This window comes from Ictidomys tridecemlineatus, chromosome 6 (genome assembly GCF_052094955.1).
Source record: "Ictidomys tridecemlineatus isolate mIctTri1 chromosome 6, mIctTri1.hap1, whole genome shotgun sequence".
Classification (NCBI taxonomy): domain Eukaryota; kingdom Metazoa; phylum Chordata; class Mammalia; order Rodentia; family Sciuridae; genus Ictidomys; species Ictidomys tridecemlineatus.
The window spans coordinates 162272137-162294954 of NC_135482.1; the positions used below are offsets into that span (position 1 = coordinate 162272137).

The following is a 22818-nucleotide window of genomic DNA, read 5'->3' on the forward strand; positions in this document are numbered from 1 at the left end:
GAGCCCTGAGATCAACATGGTGAGTGTTCTTAAGAGAAGACACAGAGGTGCAGACACTCACAGTGGGAAGATAATGTGAAGACACAGAAGAAAAGCACCATGTGATGAGACATGAGTTTGGAGCAGAATATCTGTAAGCCAAGGAATGCCAAGGATTGCTGGTAACTAGCAGAAGCTAGAAGAACTCTAGGCAAGGAAGAATTCTTCCCTCGAGGCTTTGGAGGAAGACTGGCCATACTTGCAACTTAATTTCAGACTTGTAGCCCCCAGAACTCTGAGAAAGTAAAGTTCTGTTGGTTTAGGCCACCCAGTTTGTGGTACTTTGCTAAGGTAGCCCTAGGAACCAAGTACAATCTCCATTTCACAAAGGAAGTAAGGGTGCTCCAAAATGCTAATTTACTCAAGAATAAACGCTTAGGCTCCCTGATTCCAAATAACTTTAACCCCACATGCCCCCACTCCCATGCTAGTTGATCTGGTCCATCAGGAGGGGGCTCCCTTTCTCATTCAACAAAATCATATTCTAGATAAATTACAGGGAGTTAGAATCTGATAATGTGCAAAAAAGTTTTCACTGTCAAAAAAGTTAGGGAAGGAAACTCTATACAAATCTTTTTCTGTGGGATCCCAAAGAGCCTTTCCAATGCATTATGAATCTCTAAGAGAGGGATATTAGAGCTGGCTGTGTTTTTCAAGCTGCGTGGATTATGGAAGCTTTTTCTTTTACAAAGAAATGTGGAATCCATGTTCTATGGAAGATACCTTAGAAAGTGCTCAATGAAAGGGGAAAAAAAGTAAACTCTCTCTTTTATTACATCATTTTCACACTGACCATGTTTGTGAGTTCCATCTTCTCTGAAGAACAGGTGAAAAACATTCTTGCTGCCTCAGAAATACATTTACAAACCCTCTATTTGGGCAGGGTAAATTAATGCTGTACAGTACCTTTTTTTTGACATTATTTGGCTTCTCAGGGATAATGTCTTCTAGAGAAAGGCCATGAAGACAAGACTATAATCGTAGGAAGTTGGTGTATGAACTTACATCTGGGGAGAATGCACACCATTGGTACAGTGAATTCTTATAATTTTATGTTGCCTAAACATCCCTTTTAAATACAAGCTTAACTTATTTATACCAAAACCAGGACTCAGTCACCCTTGCCACTGTTGGCAGATCTCCACTCCATCCCCCAGGTCCTCAATGTGCTCAATCCAGATAACTGCCTTATGCAACCACCTCCAGGGACCCCCTTCCTATAGGATAGCTAACGTTTCCTTCTGACTGGCCTTGCTGACCATGTTCCATATGGACTGTGAAGATATGTCACAACGACAACCTTACTCACAGTGTTGTTCCTGGAACTCATGTCTGCTTGCTTTAAATCCACCAATGAGAACTCCCCACAGAAGCCCAGGATCCAATAAAGATATTGGCCAGTGGTCCCTCTCTCTCCCCGCCTGTACTTCCTGACCTCCCTGTGCTTGACCTCCAGAGTCTAATAAGAAAAATCTTTATTTCTCTTTTGTGTCTTTCCTAATCATTGAAAGGGTGCACTCCAACTTAAAGACTCTAAATTAAAATAACTGAAAACAGTTGTCTTAGAAAAAGAGCATTAGACAGGAATTATCATAGGATTTGTGCTCATGTTAGGTAATTTGGGGGTAGAATTCAGGGAAACAGGACTTTTCAGAAAACAAACATGGTTATTAGTTCTTGTAACAGATTCTGAAAATAAGGACCCAGATTCTGAAATTTTTACATCCAACAAATTAAAATATGTTCCTCCAATCTGCCTGCTGTCTTCTAGCCATGCAGGAAGGAGGTCCTTGCCCCTGAGTTAGACTGTCGTGTAGTATTTATGCAGGTGCAGCCAGAGTGTTTACTCTAACATCAATTTCTCTTTGGTTAGCTAAGAAGAAATTAGGGACAACGTGATTATCCATGACAACTCTGCCTAATGGATATAAATTTAAAACTGGGCTTCCGGAGTGGAAGTTGTATAATTCGTGACTTTTTCCTGGCTCAGAGACAAATTTTGGATGGTCCTTTCCACTTGCATGATCCCAGCTGTGGTCGTTATTACTCACAAGGCCTGCAGGTCCAGGAGTCAGGTCCCCCTCCACAAGTGCTCTCAAGGAGCCTGAGCTTGCCTTGAAGATGTCTATGGATTCTTTTAGGAAAAACATGATTCACTGAAGGGATGATTGTTTAAAATATCTTAAATTCTCTAACGATTATCCTGACTCCACAGATAAACTTATGTGTGACAGGCCTGATGTCCTAAAAGAACTGTCCTAGTGGGGCACACTGAATTGATAATGGACATTTAAGAATCATGGATCAGGCTGGGTGTGGCTCGAAGGTGGAGCGCTCACCTAACATGCATGAGGCACTGAGTTAGATCCTCAGCACCACATAAAAATAAAATAAAGATATTGTGTCCACCTAAAACTAAAAATACATATTTTTTTAAAAAAATCATGGATTACTGGGGCTGGGTTGTGGCTCAGCGGTAGAGTGCTTGTCTAGCATGGGTTTGATCTTTAGCACCACATACAAATAAATAAATAAATAAAATAAAGGCATTGGGTCCAACTACAACTAAAAAAATAATTTTTTTAAAAGAATCATGGATCACAACAGACTCAGTTTGATCTTTGGTTGTCGGAGGGGGTGTCACTTGAGATGGACAGGTTCCTTCAGAGGAGTCAGATCTTGCAAAGCAGTCTGGAACGTCCCTCAGGGAAATGGAGTAACTGTTTTTATCCAGGAGAGGCCAACACTTTGTCCCCATTCCTGCAGGGTTAGGTTTTGCTGATAGGTTTATAAAGATCTCAGCAAAGAAGTCTTTGGTTGATGGGGGGCTTTGTTTGTTTCCTAAAGTGGCAAAAGACCACTTGAGTCAAAAGTGGTAGGATGAAGATAAGGGACATTATGTCAGTTAAGGGAGGTGGCCCAGGTACCATGACAGACAAGAAAGCAGAGAAAAGGAAAGAAAACAGCGTGCTAAAAAAGCCAGAAAAGTCATTCTCCCCGTCCCCGTCAAAAGCTGTTTCTGTAGTTAGTAAGTTGTCACACTGTTTTGGACAGGAGGCAAATTACTGTAAATTAACAGCTTCTGAGGAATTTCTAAAAAATCTTAAGCTTGAGGACTCTTAAAGGAACAGTCTTCCAGTAGTTGGGATGCAGTGTTTAGATACGTGGTTTTAGCTGGAGACATGAAGCCAGGGTTAAACTTTGGGAGTCTTTGTGCTCTGCCTTTATAACAATACCCAGTGATGTTCTTTCCATCAGGGTCTAAGGGCTTTTTTTTCTGTTGACTTTTCCAAAACAACAAAAGTCTTGGGTTCAGATCACACAGAGGCTGCTTAGGGGGCTATTTTGAAACTAGAGCTTTCTGGCAATCTTCCCCTCAGATTGTAACAGGACAGAATCAAGGACGGGAAGTAATCCTGAATACACGGGGCAGCCTCTTCTGTCCTAGAAGGAGATAATGTGCTTGACCTGCAGGAGGCTGAGCTCACCGCGGTCAGGCCAATGGAATCCAGTGGCCCTTGGTCATTTGAGGGCTTTCGAATTCCTTTAGTCCTCATCACTTTTTTCGTGGTGTTTGTGGATGATAAGGACAGAGAAGTTTCCATGTAGAAGGTAAAACTTTACTGTTATTAATTGTACCAGTGAAATGTGTGTCTGCCTCTCTTCCTGGAGAGGAGAGCTGGAATTTCCCAAATTGGGAAAACAAAATGAAACAAAAGTTTTATACCATCATAGACATTGGCGCTCCAGCAAAGAAAAGCCTTAGTACATTCTGAGAATAGACGACAATAACCAGAACATCTTCATAGGCCTGTAGGAAAAGTTCAAAGTGGTCTCCAGCCGTGGGTCATCACGTTTTACTTCTCTAGCCTTAGCATGATTGTGCCAATCTGGGCAGGGCAAGCATTGGGACATCCTTGGAAATACCCTTTAATCATCCCTTGAATGTTGGTTTAAGATCATTGTCAGTTTATTTCTGCTCTTGTAGTAATATCATGAAGAAGATTTGCTAAACTTTATTTTCATTATGGCTCTCTCCCTGGGTAATGGCACGTAGCTCAAGGTTCCTTAATTCATCGTCTATTTTAGAGAGTTTTTTTTTTTTTTTTTGTAGTCTCAAGAGATCTTTTTATTTCTAAAGTGTTTTGAATCCATGGACTGACTCATCTAAATTCACGCACCTTAAATCAGTATGTTTTCTTTTATCTTTTGTCAGCTGGCAGGTCTGTGGGAGGGCAATTGATTTAGCCATTGGAACTTATTTTATTTATAGGAAAAGCTATATTTCAAGGGAAACGTCAACAATACCATGACCTACGTGACAATTCCTAGCTTTTGTGTTTTAGTATGAACCAACATCAAAATTAAATCAGAGGAATCCAAAGACACTCTAGAAGTTTCCTGTAAGGTATGGATAGTTCCCTCACAGAGGTCCCCAATCACAGGCACATTTTTCTACAGATGAGGAAAGGAGGATCACTGGGTTTAGGATCACTGGCAATGTATGCTGATGTTTCATGAATAATAAAACTTCATGAGAGACTGGGTGACTAAGCAATCAGAATCATCTTTCTTTTACTTTTTTCCCTACTGGGGGTTGGACTCAGGACATTCTACCACTGAGCTGCATCCCCAACCCTTTAATTTATATATATTTTTTAGATAGATAGGATTTTGCTAAGTTGCCCAGGCAGGCCTTGAACTTGTGGTTCTCTTGCCTCAATTTCTGGAGTATTTAGGATTATGCACATGTGCCACTGCACCCAGCTTGTAATAGTTTAATACATTTTTCATGTCAAAGGATATTTAGATTTCTAATTGTTCCCTTTGTCCTTTTTGTCATAGGGTAAAGAAGAAAATCTTTGTTAGTGACCATTGTAATAAACTCAAAGATAGTTAAGGCTCCAAATAGCTTGATTATTCCAATTTGGGGCCCTGAATTTGTGAACAAAAGAATCAAGAATAGTTTCTCAAGGACACAGATACAAGGCATATATGTCTAGGGTCAAGAAATAACTATAGGCAACATTGCGAAAACACAGAGTTAACAATAGTTAACAGGAATTTTTGTTTTTGTGAAAGCAAGAAATCTTTTTAGAAACGATTTAAAACTATGTCAAGAGGATTGAAAGTTAACAGTATTTTATGTTTAAAAGAAACCTTTATTCACACGGACATAAAAACTTAATCATTTTATATTTTAAAAGACCTAAATTCTAATTTTACTTTTTGTACATTATTCATTAATAACCCGCAATAAAGACTCTATTAATATGCCTCTACATGTATCAATTTAGGCACACACAGATATATAAGTAAACAAATAAGTAATGAATTTGAAGTGTTAACTACAGCTTTTAAATTAAATCTACTAAATAAATCAATGTGTGTCATATTACATTTACTATCTCTATAAACAGTTTCAACTTTAGCAAAGTTCCTAAATAACCAGAAAATCATATTCATTATCCTGTATGTATATTTATATTTCTTTGTATATTAGTCACCTTTCCATTACCATAATAAAATACTTAAGGCAATTACCTTATAATAAGAGAAAAGATTTATTTTGGTGGTTCCAGTCCATGATTAAATGGCTGATTTGGGTCTCAGAATATTAAGAGAGGAGTACATGGTAGAGCGAATTGCTCATCTCATCAGCCAGTAAGGGAAAAAAAAAAAAAAAAAAAAGGAAGAAGAGATCAGGGTTTACAATCCCCTTCCAAGGGCTGGTCCCCTGTGACTTAAGGATCCACCATTAGTCCCTATCTCCTAAAAGTCTGTGGCACCTCTCAATAGCCTCACCCTGTGGAACAGACCATGAACCTTTGGGGGTTACTATCCATATTCAAATCATAGCACTCTGAATTAACCATTTATATTAATAATCATCTTTCACCCAAGTTGTCAACCTTCCTTTTCTACACACACACACAGAGAAATGGTTTAGATGATGTCTAGTAACATTTATTTCATACAATTTAAGCAATTTTGATGTATAAACATGTACTATCATTCAAAGGCTTCTGCTTATTTTGTTGGTCTATTGCCATTAAAAAAAATAAAGTTAAAAATGATCTTAATAATCAGTATTTGTATCTTTTCCTTATTTAGCAATCACCTAGGCAAACTTTTTAATTAACCCTTTGTCTAAAACCTTAAAGTTAGTTAAGGATCAGGAAATAGAATTTTAGCTAACACATTAAATCCTCATGACTTATCACATTGCAAGAATTTCATAAAATTAAACCTTTGAAAGGGCATTCATTAGTATTAATATAATTTTTATATGTATAATATTAGTTTTAAATAAGTTATGAAAATAGTAGAAGCATACAACCAATGTAGGAAATCCAGTTTAATCACAAGAATTTCAACCCTGGCCTTGTCCAAATCAAAATACTGTGCTGTTATTAATTTTCATAGTAAGGTATTTTTCTGAAGACTGTGACTCATGGCAAAAAATTATACTTCTTTTAACTTGAAGATCATGCTTTTTTTTTTCTTTTCTTACAATCATGAAGACTCTCATGCAAATGTACTTTCAAGCTCCACAGAAAGATACAAAGTTTAATAACTCTTTTTTTTTTCCCAGACATTTTGACTGGTTATCTGGATCTTCTAAGAATGTGCACATAAAAAGTGAAGGACTCTTTGGTAAGGTGACCATTAATTTCCTAGGACAGGAGAACAGAGGGGAAGCGGAATAGAGAAAAAGAGGAGCCTGCTTAGATGAATACGACAATTAGCACTGAAAAAGCCTAATTAGGCGCCCTCCGAAAAGAGAGGGAATAAAGTTATCTAGAGAAGAGCAAATTACAAAGATACACACACCCACACACACACAAAAAAACTTATATTAAAAATGATTTAAGAGGCTGGGGTTGTGGCTCAGAGGTAGAGTGCTCACCTAGCATGCGTGAGGCACTGGATTCGATCCTCTGCATCACATAAAGATAGAATAAAAATATTGTGTCCACCTACAACTAAAAAATAAATATTTTTCAAAAATGATTTAGGTCTTTGGCAACTTTATCAATTAACATAATTGAAAAGTCAGCACTTAATAATCCCCAAAGAAGAGACATAAAGGGTGGCTACTGTGACTCCAACTCTAAACAAAAGAATCTCTCAGAAAAAAGAAAAAAGAAAAAAAAAAGAAGAAGAATATCTCTTGGTAAACAAGACAATCTTCTCATGAAGATCTCTTCACTTTTTGTTTGAAAGTATCCCTCATGTAAATCATCTATGTCAGGGTCCCCCGAAGTAGCCGTTGCAATTTCAGATTGTCACTGGTGAAATTGTTCCCATCAGAGGGACCTACCCATGTAGACCCGGGTGACAGGGAGGAAGCTGAAGGCAGAGGTGTCTGGCCTGGAGGAGGACAGTCTCCGGTTGAGCAGAGCCCACCAACGCTGCAGTGGATGGTAAAGGTGGCTCCTGTCGGACTTTGTGTCTCTAGAATTTGGGCAAAGGTCACTTGTCTCCAATCAGGGCTAAAAAAAAAAATGAAATACAGTAGTTCTCACAGTCACAAAGATAAGGCAGAGGAAGTTCTTAAAGTTTTGAAATGATGACACAAAGTTTATCCAAAGGACAGTTTGTGCAAAGAATGCTCCTCTCCTGAACTCCCAGCCAGGGGTCAGATGGACGGCAGACTTAGGGGGCTGCTGCTCCTCCATTCCTTATAGATTTTTTCCTCTTACTGACAAACACCATTCAGGACAATAGATCATAGAACAGATGTTAGAAGCTAGAAAACAAATTTTCCAACTTATCAGATTTACAAGTCCAATCATAACTCAAACCTTCAGAAGATTTATTCCTAGGAGGGAAAGAAGAACACTCCGCTGAAGGTTCTCACAGACTGCTAGCTCTCCTTTCAGGGTGGACTGCTCTCAGCCATGGGCAGGGGTCTCAGGGGTGTGCCTGGAGGGGAGGGCACTTATTCCAGGCAGCAAGGACTTCAGGTGGATCTTGGTGAAACTCTATTCCTGTCACTGTCCACCACCCCCCCCCCCGAACCCCTGACATACACCTTCATTACTAATTGAGGTGGGGCCCCTGAGGGTCTTCTCCCACTTCCCTGAGATTATTTCTGCAGCTATAGAGTGTGGACATCCTATTGCTCGACATCTTTGAAAGACTCTTTTCTCCAGTTAATTGTCTTTTTCATCTTTGTCAAAAATCACTTGGGCATATTTGTGTAAGCGTATCTCTGGGATTTCTATTCTGTTCTATTGATCTTCTTGTCTATTCTTCAGCCCGTAGTACCACATAGTCTCGATTACTGTAGCTATAAAATAAGTCTTGAAATTAGGTAAATGGATTATTCCTGCTTTGTTCTTTTTCAAAATGTTTTAGTTATGCTAGTTCCTTTGCCTTTCCATGCAAATTTTAAAATAATCTTGTTCATTTCTTAAAAAAAAATCAGACTGGAATTTTATTGAGATGTGCATTAATTCTTTCCACCACTTTGGAGAAGGCTGACAATATTTATGCTGTTGAGTCTTCCAATCCATGAACAGGGCTGTTTCTCTGTTCCTTTAGAACTTTGTTTTCTTTCATCAGCATTTTGTAGTTTTCAGCAGGAAGGTCCTGTACAAGTCTTGTTAGCGTCATACCTAAGCATTTCATCTGGTTTTTGAGTGAGTATAAAGGGATTGCATCTGTGGGCTGGGGTGTGGCTCAGTGGCAGAGCACATGCCTAGCATGTGTGCGGCACTGGGTTCTATTCTCAGCACAATATAAGAATAAATAAATAAAATACAGGTCCATTGACAATGAAAAAAAAATTTTTAAAAAAGGGGATTGCATTTGTAATTTTCGTAGGTCTACGTGTTCCCTTTTGATATTATGGGAAGATAATTAATTTTTGTATGTTTCTCTTGTATTCTACAATTTTGCTGCATTCACATATTAGTTCTAGAAGGTGTGTGTGTGTGTGTGTGTGTGTGTGTGTGTCTATGCATGTATTTTGTAGATAGATCCCTTGAGATTTTCTATATATTCAATTATATCATCTGAAACTTGAGGGTATTGTGTTTCTGATCTGTGTGATATTTATTTCTTTTTTGCCTTATTTCACCAGTTAGAATTTACAGCACTATATTGAATAAGAGCAGTGAGACTGAACATCCTTGTATTGTTCCTAATCTGAGGGGAAAGCTTCAGTCTTTTTCCATTACCTGTAGGATTTTCATACATATATTTTTTTTCTCAAATTGAGGAGATACTTCTCTATTACTCTGTTTCTAAGGGATTTGATCATGAATGAGTATTGAATGTTGTCATATGCTTTTTGTATTAATTTATGTGACCAATGTGGTTTTTCTTCTTTAGCCAGTTACTATGGACTACTTGACTGTTTTTGAATATCAAATCAGTTTTGTATCCATGGAATAAATCCCATTTGGTCATGGTGTATAATTCTTTTTACACTGTGATAGATTTTATTTATTAATGTTTTGCTAAGTGTATGTTGCATCTATATTCATAGAGGATATTGACCTGTAGGTTTTGTTTTGTTTTGTTTTATATTGTCTTTGTGTGGTTTTGGTATCAGAGTAGTAATAATTTCATAAGATAAATAGAAAGCATACTCTTCCATGCAATTTTAGAATAATCTTGTTTTTTCTATTTTTTGGAAGAGAATGTGTGGAATTGATATTAATTCATTCTTAAATAGTTGATAGAGTTCTTTTGTGAAACCATCTGGACCTAGAGATTTCTTTTTTGAGAATATTAAAGTAAAAATTTTAATTCCCTTAATAGTTATTGAGCTTTTCAAGTCACTGATTTAACATTGGGTAAGCTGGGACAGTTTGTATTTTAGGAGGAATTAGTCCATCTCATTTAAGTTGTCGAATTTATGTTTATAGAGTTGTTCATAGTATTCTGTTGGGATTCTGTTTAGTGATATCTCCTGTTTCAAATAATGGTAATTTGTTGTTGCTCTATTTTTTCCCTAGACTTTCTAGAGGTTTGCCAAATGTATTGATCTTTAAAGTAACCCTTATTTCATTGATTTCTCTATTATTTTTGTTTCTAATTTCATGACTTCTGCTCTTTATTTCCTTCTTGCTTTGGGTTTATTTTGTTGGTGGTAGTTTTTGTTTTGTTTTGTTGTAATGGTTTTATTTTTAGTTTTTATTTTTGCTTTGTTTTGATTTGTTTTTGGTTCCAGAGATTGAACCCAGGAGTGCTTAACCACTGAGCCACATCCTTATCCCTTTATCTTTTTATGTTTTGTTTTGAGACAGGCACTCACTATGTTGCTCAGGGCCTTGCTAAATTGCTGAGGCTGGCTTGGGGTGCAGCTTACCTTATTGATTTGAGACTTTTTTATTTTATAATATATACATTTAGTATTATATAGTTTCCTCTTAATATCACTTTTACTGTCTTACAAATTTTGTTATGTCATACTTTCATTTTTATTCAGTTAAATATATTATTTATCTTCCCTTGAGATTTCCTGCAAAAGAAAGAAATTAAAGGGATATGAATAGATAAAAAAGAGCTCAAACTATTTCTGTTTGCCTTGAAACTTTCTCTTTGACCCAGGAATTATTTAGAATTTTCTTTTTAGTTTCCAGGGTTGAGAGATTTTCCTCCTTTCTGCTGTTGGATTGATTCCATTGTGGTTAGAGGACCCATTCTATATGATTTCAATTTCTTTAAACCTGTTGAGATTTGCTTTGTATCCCAAGATGTGGCTTATCTTGGTATATGTTCCGTGGTCACTTGAAGAGAATGTGCACCCTGCTCTTGTTGGATGACGTGTTCTCTAAGTGTCAAATAGATTCTGTTGGTTAGGGGTGTTTTCTGTATCCTTGCTGAGTTTTTTTTCTGTTTTCTCTATCCATTGTTGAGTGAGGGCCTTCAGGTCACCACTGTAATTGTGGATTTGTTCAATTCTCCTTTCAGTTCTGCCAGCTTTGCTCCAATATCTTGCAATTCTTGTTTGATTAATACCCTCTTGGAACTTGTGAGTCTTCTTGGTGGACAATGCTCTTATCTTTATATAATACTTCTCTTTGTCTCTGATAACATGCTTTGCTCTGTAGTTCACTTTATCTTACACCAATAGAGCCATTCCTAACTTTCCTTGATTTGAATGACATGTATTTCCCTTTCCTGTTCCTTTCAACCTGCCAATACCACTATTTGAAGTGAATTTATTGTAGACAGTAGATAGTTGGGTCATATTTTTTTATAATTCAGTCAGCCAATCTCTCTTTTAATTGGTATACTTAGACCATTTATATTTAATGTAATTATTGGATATTGGGGATAAATTTGCCATTTTTTTCTGTTTTCTGTTTGTGTCATCTTTTCCCTGCCATCATTTTATCCATTCAAATGAAGTGAGGAAACTTGACCTTCCTTTATGTCTCTTTAGTCTTCCTCATGGATAATATAGTTATCTTAAATGATTCCTCTACATCCATATACAACCACATCAGAGTGTATTAATAGTTTTTTTGTCTGTTTGTTCGTTTCAAACATCTAATATAATTTGGACCCATCAAGAGAAGGGAAGTCTACTTTTTCTGATTGCTCTAAGTTGTATTTTTCTTTTTAATTCTCTCCTGTTTAAAGGGCTAACTTTACCCTTTCTTTTAGTGTAATTCTGATGGTTAAAAAGCAAACAAATAAACAAATACCTTAGTTTTCTCGCCATCTGAGAAGTCTTTATCTCCCCTTTATGCCTGAGGGATATTTTTGCTTGATAGAGAATTCTAGTCTGGAAGGTCTTTTAAGCACATGAGAAATGCCATGCCATTTCCCTTTGCCTCCCATGATTTCTGATGAGGAATCTGCTGTCCAGGGGATTCAGGCTGCAGTATCGCAGGAAGGCACTCATACCAACATGAGCAGGAGGCCAAAAGTTCCCCAAGTTGGAGGCTCCAGCCAAATAATGGTTATTCTCTATATTATACATTAGGAAACTTATCATGACATATAATACAGCCTATTGTAAAGACATACCAATATTTTTCAATATGAGTTTCAAGAAAAATCTACTATTTCTCTGTTTCATTACAACCCAGAAAGATGTAATCGATGAGCAAGAAGGAAAAAGAAAATGCCTAAAGTAACTTTTTGTGTCTGTTCCTTTTTAACACAGCTGGGGGAGAAAACTCACGTCCTGGCTTCTGTCCAGCTCCACATCAGAAATGGCATCAAATGAAACCCAGGACATGGGGAACTGCACGACTGAAACCTTCAAGGGACAATTTTACCCCATCGCCTACCTAATCATATTTGTCTGGGGATCCTTGGGAAATGGCTTGTCCATATATGTTTTCCTGCAGACTTATAAGAAATCCTCATCTGTGAATGTCTTCATGCTCAACCTGGCCATTTCCGATCTCCTGTTCACAAGTACTCTGCCCTTCAGGGCTGACTACTATTTCAGAGGCTCCAACTGGATATTTGGGGACCTGGCCTGCAGAATTATGTCGTACTCCTTGTACGTCAACATGTACACCAGCATTTATTTCCTGACCGTGCTCAGCGTTGTGCGTTTCCTAGCCACCGTTCACCCCTTCCGGCTTCTCCATGTCACCAGCTTCAGGACGGCTTGGATCCTCTGTGGGATCATATGGCTCTTTATCATGATTGCCTCGGGAATGCTGCTGAAGAGAGGCTCCGAGCCAAAGGGCGAGCTCATATCATGCTTGGATCTGGATTCCCAAAAAATTAACAATCTGCTGATCATGAACTACGTTGCCTTGGTGGTGGGCTTCCTGCTGCCGTTCTTCACACTCACCATCTCTTACCTGCTGATCATCCGGGTCCTGTCGAAGGTGAAGCTCTCGGAACTGGGTCTGCGGTCTTCTCACAGGAAGGCTATGATCACCATCATCATCACCTTGATCATCTTCCTCCTGTGTTTCCTGCCTTATCACTCGTTGAGGACCCTCCACCTGGTCACCTGGGATGAGAAGGCGTGCGGGGACGGGCTGCACAAAGCCGTGGTCATCACATTGGCCTTGGCGGCAGCCAACACCTGCTTCAATCCTTTCCTCTATTACTTTGCTGGGGAGAATTTCAAGGATAAATTAAGGGCTGTGTTCAGAAAAGAACATCTACAGAGGGCAACGACAAAGTGCAGCTCTCCTGTTTGTGCGTGGCTGAAAACGGACACGAGGGTGTAAGGTCCTTAGATGAGGCTCCTTCGCATACCGTTGTGTCCACCTTCATTCACTCAGCATCCAGATGACATTGTCATTGCGTCACTCTTGACAAATGTTGATGTCCACGTCTTATTAACCATGACCTTTGTTAATAAGACCTACTTAGGACATTTCATTGGGTGTAGTTTCAGTGGCTGAGTCTAAATGATGTAGGAGGAGAAACCCCCTAGCAGAGTCTTAAATGCTGAAATCTCAGACTAGGGGGAATATGTCAAGCCCAGTGGAGCTTGCTTTCCATCAGATTCTGGATCCAGATCTCTGGCCCATCAGGCTTTCTACATTTTTAATTGTCTAACTTCCCCAGCATATCCAGTTCTCCGTCCCTATTAATCTTTGAGATACAGCCCATTACAAATATACCAGAGGCCCCAGTACATCACAAGTGCATCCCCAGAGAAGAAGTGTATCCTAAAATTCAGGCAGAGGCTGGGTATGATGGTGCACGCCTGTAATCCCAGTGGCTCCAGAGGCTGAGGCAGGAGAATTGTTGAGTTCAAAACCAGCCTCAGTAACTTAATGAGGCATTTAGCAACTCAGCCAGACCCTGTCTCTAAATAAAATAGAAAAAGGTCTGGGGATGTGGCTCAGTGGTTAAGCATCCCTGGGTTCAATCCTGGGTACCAGAGGGGGCGGGGGAAGGGACTCAGGCTAAGATATTGTGAAGAGAAAGGATGCCCTGTAACAAAGCAGTTACCAAGGCCCCAAACAAGGACAGTGAGAGAGAAGCAGGGGAAGGATTGAGGTCAGAGAGAGCTGATGATAAGTGGAGGAAAGAGGAATTTCATTTTGCCCTGGGAGAAGGGTTCTTGCACAATGAAGGCACAAGGAATGTTTCCCTTGCCTCTTTCTTGCTCTGGGGTTAGGAAGGACAGGAAGAATAGGAGGGGGAGCCGGGGCACTGGGTAGAGGGTGGAGAAATTAGGCATGGAATAGGCGAGAAGGCAGGGTCATGGGCACGTGTCTGTTTTACTTTGAGACCTGGGTTTGGACTGATGTCACTGCAATCACTACTCCCGCTGTGGGTCCACTGGGATGGGAGCCAAAGTAAAGGAGGTGATGCTGAGGGTTTGGATTGGGCACTCAGGGAAAGGGAGGAGTGGAAAGCCAGGTGCAAAGGCTGCTGCATCCCTGAAGTCCTGTTTATGCTTCAGCAGGACATGAGCAGAGAGTGGAAACAAAAGCACCGGACGTGGGAGGAGATCCTTTCTGTCCACAGAAACCAGGGTAAGGATCCTGCCAACCACTACCAACAACCACTACCAAGGACACTGCACTGCTGCCCTCCCCGTGCCAGGCAGACGGTGCCAGGCACTTCACATTCATTCACCCCACAGAACCCTCCCGTCTCGACTCCGAAGAAGTTTTCATTTCACAGATGGAGAAATGGGAGCTCAGAGACTTTGAGAAGTGTGCCTCAGTTTAAACAGCTAGTGAGCGTTTAAAAACCTCCTTGCGGAAGGGCTGACAGGGTACTCTACCCACTGGACCCTTGCAAACCTCCAGGGACACTTTTTGAAAGGCTGAATAGGAGCTCCCCTCTCCCACCAGGAATATGCTCCTTCTCATTCTTACAAGAAAATAAAGATTTTTCTCTTTGGAGTTGATCCCTGACACGGTGGAGGGCTGGAGGGAAGTGATGTTCTGAGGCTCTGGAGGGACTAAGACCGCTTTCATGCTAAAGTGAGGACCCAGTGCCCTTCCCTTATTTGGCTACCAGAATGATGACAGACAGATGCCTGTCAAGGCAGGACCCTGGGGCTTCTGCCTACAGGAAACTGCACAATCCTAGAAAGAAGGCTGACAGAGGTTGGGAATCCTCTAGCCTCAAAGCTAGACACCTGCTTTGTTTCCTACCTGACTTCAGAGCCTACAATGCAGTGAATCCCTTTCACTCACAAGAGCATCAAATCAACCTGTTTTGACATCATTATGAACGGCCATCAGTGACCACTGCACACTTGAGGAAAAGGCCCTCGTGTGAAAGACACCAGCAAATAAATGAGAGAATAGATAGAGGCCTTTTCAGAATGAAGGACCTCAACTTTTTTTTATCATCCTTGCATTAATTATGGTTAAATTTCATTTAATTTATTCATCTATTTGCAAGTTTCATTATTTTTTGTTCTACTCTGCATCTCTGAGATTCATCTGGGATCTTATCTTTTTGCCTAAAGATCTTTCTTCAATAGTTTTTTTTTTAACACAGCTTAATTAAATGATGAATTCTCTATTTTTTTTCTTTAGCAAGAAAATATTTTCACTTTATCTTAATTCTGAATTTTATATATATATAACAAATAACACTGGAACAACTGGATGTCCATATGAACAGGCTCAAGAATTTATTGGAACCCTCACCTCACACCGTAAACAAAAACCCATTCAAAATTGATGAAAAATCAACCCAAGATTCTTACAAGGGGATGTAAGTGTAAATTTTTGTGATCTTGTAGTGAGCAATGTTTCTTTTTTTCTTTTCTTTTCTTAATTTATTTTAATTAGTAAGTATATATGATAGCAAAATGCATTTTGACTCATTGTACACAATTGCAGTGAAAAAGAAACTTGATCAAAGAAGGAAAATATCCACAGTACACTACATGGCTCAGCTGTGAATAATATTTACAAAGTGAGTAATATACCTACAGAAATACTGTGATGTCATTTTTTTTTCAGGAAATAGGGGAGATGATGTGCATGTGTGAGAGACGGGTGTAAGAAACCTGAGTTCCCATCTTTCATCAGAGAAAAAGCATCCCAGCTGAAGTTGAGAAATAATAAACAGCTGTACAGTATGTTATTTAGCGATAGGAGGTAAATACCAGAAACAGCAGCAAGAAGAATGGACAGAGACTAGCTCTGGATAGAAGCTGGGTGTGGGAGAGTGAGGTGGGGATTTTAGATTTCCCTTCTCAGAACTGTTGAACTGTCTGTGAATGTGTGTTGCTGAAATAAAATAAAATAAAAATTAAGTTAAATTAATTTTAAAATTCAAGTGAATTCTTAATTTTTTTTAAGGAATAAGAACATTGATATGAGAAAAGAGAGAGGGAGAGAGGCTTAGTGAATTATTTTTCCCTCTCCCCAAGACTTTTCCTCTTTCCAACCAAAGAGAAGCCTCTGATTTGGTTAAAAAAAAAAAAAAATGTCACCCCTGGGAAAGGAAAAAAAATCCAGCAGTCTTTATTTAAGAAAGTAAAGGCCAAGAGATTCCAGCTCTTTTTGTTTGAGGGATTCAATATCTCCTCAAGCAAACCTACAAATTGCTCAACTGGGAGAAAGGAGTTCTGTTGAGCAAACTTTGGCAGAATTATGATTCTGGAAGGGTGCTTTTTCAATGGGGAGCTAAGAAGCAAGTGCCAGTTATATTCTGTAACTATGTTAAATGAACAATTCTCTGTTGTAGATTTCATCATTACAATTTATTCTCAAGTAGAGATGATGTCATACTGGCCAAAAATGGGTTAGGAAAGGAGATTGGCAAAGATGATGGCTTTCTTTAAAGAATTCAGTTTTCTTTTCTTTTTTTTTTTTTTTTTTGGTACCAGGGGTTGAACTCAGGGGAACTTAAACTATGCCACCTCTTGAGCCCTTTTTTGAATTTTATTTTGAGACAGTTGAGACAGGGTCTCTCTGAATTACTTAGGGCCTGCCTTGCTAAATTGCTGAGGCTGGCTTTGTACTTGTGATCCTCCTGCCTCAGCCTCCCAAGTCACTGGGATTACTGGCATGCACCACGGCTACCCAGCTCACTTTTCTTTTTGGAGAAGAGTTTGAAAATAGAGACCCAGCAGGGGAGAATGGGGAGGTGGGGGTAGCCCAAGGCATCTGGAGATGAGAGAGCTTCATTTCAAGTCTTTTCTTCCACAATAGATGGGGCAGCTATTTAGGGCTAAATAAAGCCACAAGGAGAAATACAATGACAAAGAGCTTATTACAATGTTGATATATATTTTGACACTCTAATAATTAAAATTAATAATTTAATTAATAATAATAATTAAATTAATAATAATAGCACCGGCATAAGGATCCACTGAGAGATGAAAGAAGCACAACCCCAAAATAGAGGCTGATTTACATGGGGAACTAGAAAGGCCTGTGAAAGGTTAGTTGGATGATGAGCTGAGGAGACTGAATTCCAAGCCCAGGAGCCTCTAGACCCCAACCCCTAAGCCTCTGCATCCTAACTGTGGGGTAGACACAGTGGGGTGTACTGGACATAAAGATAACCTGTAACATGGCTCTGTGGACGGGTGTGGAACTGTGGCTGGTGACCAGAGAGGTCTCCCTGATGAACTGACTCTTGCAGGACCTCAAGTTTTGCATAACCTGCAAGTTAGGGAATATCCACCTGTTGTATAACTTTCAAATTGGGGGACATTTGTAATGTATAAGACTGAATTCCCCATTTGCCTGATGGAACAGGGGCTTAACATCTTGATATTAATTAATGTTCTTGAAATTAAGTATGATTCTATGAAGTCATTTTGACTAGAAGTTTCCACTTATCTTTTATTTACAAGATATTTCATGCAAACAAAAATATGTAAGTAAGAATAAAATTGTCACCTCTGTTCTTACTCCCAGGCATGAGAAAAAAAAATATTACTAGTATAGTCATAATCATTTCCATATCCCTGATCTCAGAGATCAACATCAGTCCGAATTTAATGCTAATGATTTTTTTGCTTCTGTTTACCATTTTATCACAAAAATGTATCCCATGGAAAATATTATTTAGCTTTGTATATTTTTGCATTTTTTAGAAATGGAATAATATAGAAACCATTTTTTCCTCACTCATCTTTATCTTTTGAGTTTCAGTCAAGGCACTGCTGCTAAGATGACTAGCACAATTTAATTATCCATACTTCTGTTAATGGAGATTTGGGTTATTGTCCATATTTTGCTATTATGAATGATGCTCCTATGAATATTCTTATACATGTCTCTCATGCATGATATAAAATATTCTCCAGATCTATATTTTCTGGGTATTACTCTTTTCTCAACTGGTTTTACCAATTCATACCTCTGCCTACAGTGTGTGTGTTTGAGATGGTCTGATTTTTTAACCTGTTTAAACCTAGGGGTTTCATGCGACTTTCAAGGAAAGAAAATTTAAGGAGTTAACTGCAAATAAACCCTCACTCACTAAAGGCAATCACAAAGTTTGTACTCTTGGCAAAAGAAAATTCATAACAGGTGGGCAATCCAAAATGCAAGAAGAAGGAGTGAACAGTGATAAGGATAAATATACGTGTAAATTCAGAATTCCAGATTGCTAGCCAGGGTCACTCTCCTCTGCAGCTTGTTGCTGTCATTCCTGGAATAGCAAAGGCTATTTACTAATGTTAGGTCTCTTCCCAAAAGTGTGTGTGCATTTTCAGATAATAAAATGAATGGAAAATATTATTGATTATCTTTTAGAGAGAAGGATACTGAGTCATAGAGAGGTAACTTGCAGTAACTTGCCAAATCGTACTTGCAGTTCATAGAACTAGTATTGAAACCTAGCCAGTATGTTCCAGAGCTCAGGTTCCTACCAACTACCCTTCACCCTTACACTCTTATCCACCGCACTAAACTGTCACATGATACTGCCTCACAGATGAGTTTTGTTTTGTTTTTTCCTGATTGTCATTAGGCTCTTCTCTCTGTCTTTTGTGTTGTGAAGTAGTACCAAGATATGTTGAGGTATAGGTTTCTCTTTTATTAACCTAATTTGGATTCAGTTGTGACTAATTCAGTGTAAATCCATTTCTTTTTTCATTTCTATTTTGCATTTTTAAATTTTTATTACAGTTATCTCTCTATCTGCAGGTTCTGCATCCATGGATTCAACCAACCGCTGATGGAAAATATTTGAAAAAAGTGTCTGTGATAAATACATATAGGTTTCTTCTTGTTATTCTCTAAACAATACAGTATAACAGCTATTTATATAGCATTTACATTGCATTAGGTGTCGTAAATGATCCAAAGATGATTTGAAATACATGGGAAGAATTGTGTAGGTATATGCAAATAACTACCCTATTTTACACAAGGGATTTGAACATTCACAGATTTTAGGGTTGGTGTCGAGTTCTGGAACCAATTCCCCAAGGATAAGGAGAGATGATTGCATTTGACTTTTCATTTTTAGAAATGAATGTCTAACTAATTAATTTTTGTCCCTGGGGATTGAACCCAGGGGTGCTTTGTCACAGAGTTATATCCTCGATGCTTTTTATTTTTTTAAGACAGGGTCTCCCTAAGTTGCTGAGGGTCTTGCTAGGTTGCTGAGGTTGACCTCAAATTTATAGTCCTTCCGTCTCAGCCTCCCAAGTCACTGGGATTATAGGCCTGGGCCTATAATCTCATAAATGTGCTTATTTTATACTCTGGATCTAATAATTCCACCATGAAGTCTCTAATGGTCTGATTCTACCATCTATCATTTCGCCGTCTTTACCCATGGTGATGTGTGGTATGTTTTGTGATTTTTGAACTATGGGTCCCTGTTCTTTGGAACTTTCTTCGTGAGGATTTTCAAGGCTTATCTCGACTTTCTTTGAGAGAAGTTTTGCATTTATACCTACCATGTTTTTGGTGTTTTGGGATGCATCGGAATGTGATCCTGGGACCACAGTAAATCAGATTCCACACTTGTTTTTTAAAAAAATACCACATCGGGGGGCTGGGGATGTGGCTCAAGCGGTAGCGTGCTCGCCTGGCATGCGTGCAGCCTGGGTTTGATCCTCAGCACCACATACCAACAAAGATGTTGTGTCCGCCGAGAACTAAAAAATAAATATTAAAATTTTTTTTTCTCTCTCTCTCTCTCTCCTCTCTCACTCTCTCTTTAAAAAAAAAAAATACCACATCGGAAGTATGATTTCTGGCTATAAATTCTCCCATGTCTCAGTGACAGACTACATCTATATGAGGACGGTCCCCTAAGATTATATTGCCTAGTGACGCTGTAGCCATTTTAATTTGTGTGTGTGTTCTCCAGGACATTTGCACAACTATGAGATCACCTAATGATGCCCTTCCCAGAATGCATCCTGTTGTTAAGCAATGCATAATTTTATTTAGCTTAACCCTTAAAGAAAGTGTGAGAATTAGCAAATAGAGATTGAGGAAAGGAAAATAGAAAGGCATTACAGTTGAGGGACATGGATGAAGTCCTAAATGAAATCGAGTGCTTTTTGGCAATTGTGATCATGTGGCTGTGGACCGGTGGGGTACAGGTTCTTGGAGGAAGAGGAAGAGCTCACAGAGGTGGTAAGAACAGGGTCGGGTCATGGAGGGTCGAAATGTCATGCTAAGGGGCATGTTGCAGTCAGGAGTCAACGAGGATCCAAGGAGACTTGAGAGCTGTTTATGAAGAGCATTACTCTGGAAGGAACACATTGACTTTTAATATGGAGACTGAACCATGTCCTAAGGTGAAACAGAATTGATTCTTGATTATCTTCAGTGGTGTATGACTCATTCTCTCTTCTGCTGTGCTAGGGAGGAAGAACACAAGTTAAATTTATTGAGTTTGCCTGCAAGGAAATGACTTATAGCTCTCAGCACAGAAGGCATCCTCTTTGAAAAGCTGTGACTCTCTTCCCAGTCCTCAGAGTGACTCGAGTTGGCGGCATCTGGGCTTTCCGGTTTGGGTTGAAAAAACAACAACAAAACCTACACCTGGAAATTCTCATTGAATAAATTTATGGTCTGGCCTGACCATCTGTTTTTGAAAAAGTGAGATGGTTACTTTTTTTGTGTGTTTTGTGTGTCCATTTGACTGGGCCTTGGACCCAGTGAAGGTATCTGGTGAAATGTTATTTCCGGTGTGTCTGTGAGGGTGCTTCTGGAAGATATTGGCATTTTAATCAGTGGCTGGGCAAAGCTTATGGCCCTCCCCAGTGAAGACTGGGCACCATGCAATCCGATGAGGACCTGAACAGAACAAAAAAGCCAAAGGAAGAAAGGCTTCTGGTTTCTACCTAATGACTTGAGCTGGGACACTGTGTTCTGCCCTTAGATTGAAACATACCTTTGATGTTCCTGGTTCTCAGGTCTGTGGACTTTCATTAAAACTATGCCAGGGGCTCTCCTGGTCTCCAGATAGCAGACAGTAGATCATGGGACTACTCAGCCTCCCACATCATATGGGTTAGTTCCTTGCAATAAATTTCTTCAGACATAATTAGATACAGATGTAGATATGCATATACATTTATCCTATTGGCTGTGTTTCTCAGGAGAATCCTGACAAATGCAAAAAGTTTCACTGGTGACTCAGGTGGGATCTTTCAGAAACTTAACAGATCTCCAACTACGCTCTTTGAAAGCAAAATTATTTTTAATACATGATCCTCCATTTCAAATTTAATATGCTTTAAAATAGTTTATAAATACCTGAGTACTTTCAAGAAAAAGTATAAACCCCAAACACAGTTGCTTACAAGGGACAAGTGTTTTGACAAGGGGTCAAATGAATGGACAGCTAGCCTAACCTATGACATTTCCCAGGTACGTAACCTTGAACACAGAGGCTTTGCTCTCTGCCTTAGCGTTTGCGTCTGTAACATGGGCATAACAATACTTGCCCCACTTTTCAAAATAGTCAAGAGGACAAAATACATTATGAAAAACACTGATAAAACCCTATAGAAATACCAGCTATTAAATCACATGCTACTGGATATTTTGTATACGTAGGGTTTCTTATTACTCACTCAAATTACATTGTAAACGACCGTGGGAAGCTTGCCAAACCAATGAAGTTGCCAGTGAACCTTTACTTAAGGCAAATAATTAATTTGTGTTTAGAATCCTTCCCTAATTTATTTGTTCTTTGCATTTTAATTCTGTTATTTTGAGTGGTCTGAAAATAGCACATGCTTAACATTCCTGCTGAAGAGACTGCAGTGATTCTGCTGAATACAACGCAGGACCTGGGCAAAAGGGAGCTCAGAAGTCGGCATTCACCCTCCTAAGGAGGGAGAAGCAGGACTGTTGGAACTTCTCCAGGTGGCCCCTTGGGGCTCCTGGAACAAATGACTTTCATCCTCTCTGCGTAAGGAGTGATGTCAGGGAAGCCAAACCCGTAATGACTCAGAACACCCTGGGTCTCCTTAACCTTCTCTCAAACGCAGACATCTATAAACAGCTTCTTACATCAATATATTGATTCAAGTTCCAGAAATATGAGAAGAAAGCCATAATCTCAAAAGAGGAAGGTTGGACTATTGAGGCTGTGTGCTAGGAATTTTAAGTACAAACTTGGTTGAACTCAGTCCCAACTATTGGGATTGTCTTTGGGCTTGTCTGAAATCCATCACCTTAAATCCAAGGTTGGAGTTTTATTTTGTGTTGGTTTGCTTTCATTTTTCCATGAATCTTTAAGAACCAGAGATCCATAGAATTGGGAGGATCAAGCTGTGGGTCACACGAAATAAAAAAGGTGAAGGGTTCTGGAAGCTGTTTAATATGTGGCAGGAGACCAGAGGCTCCCTGTTTGGGAGACCCGCCTCTGACCTCTGGCTCCACAGTTCTCAGGCAGGAGTGGCAATGTCTCCAGCCTCCA

At 39.2% G+C, this 22818-nt stretch overlaps 1 protein-coding gene across 1 annotated transcript in view; it reads left to right on the top strand.

Moving 5' to 3' along the window:
- Cysltr2 (cysteinyl leukotriene receptor 2) overlaps positions 1–17962 on the top strand; it is a 38030-nt gene extending 20068 nt beyond the window's left edge. The window contains exon 2 of the mRNA XM_040281533.2: positions 12173–17962. Coding sequence (XP_040137467.2) covers positions 12173–13205 — 1033 coding nt within the window. The 3' untranslated portion in view covers positions 13206–17962. The remainder of the gene's footprint in view (positions 1–12172) is intronic.
- Positions 17963–22818: the final 4856 nt, after the last annotated feature.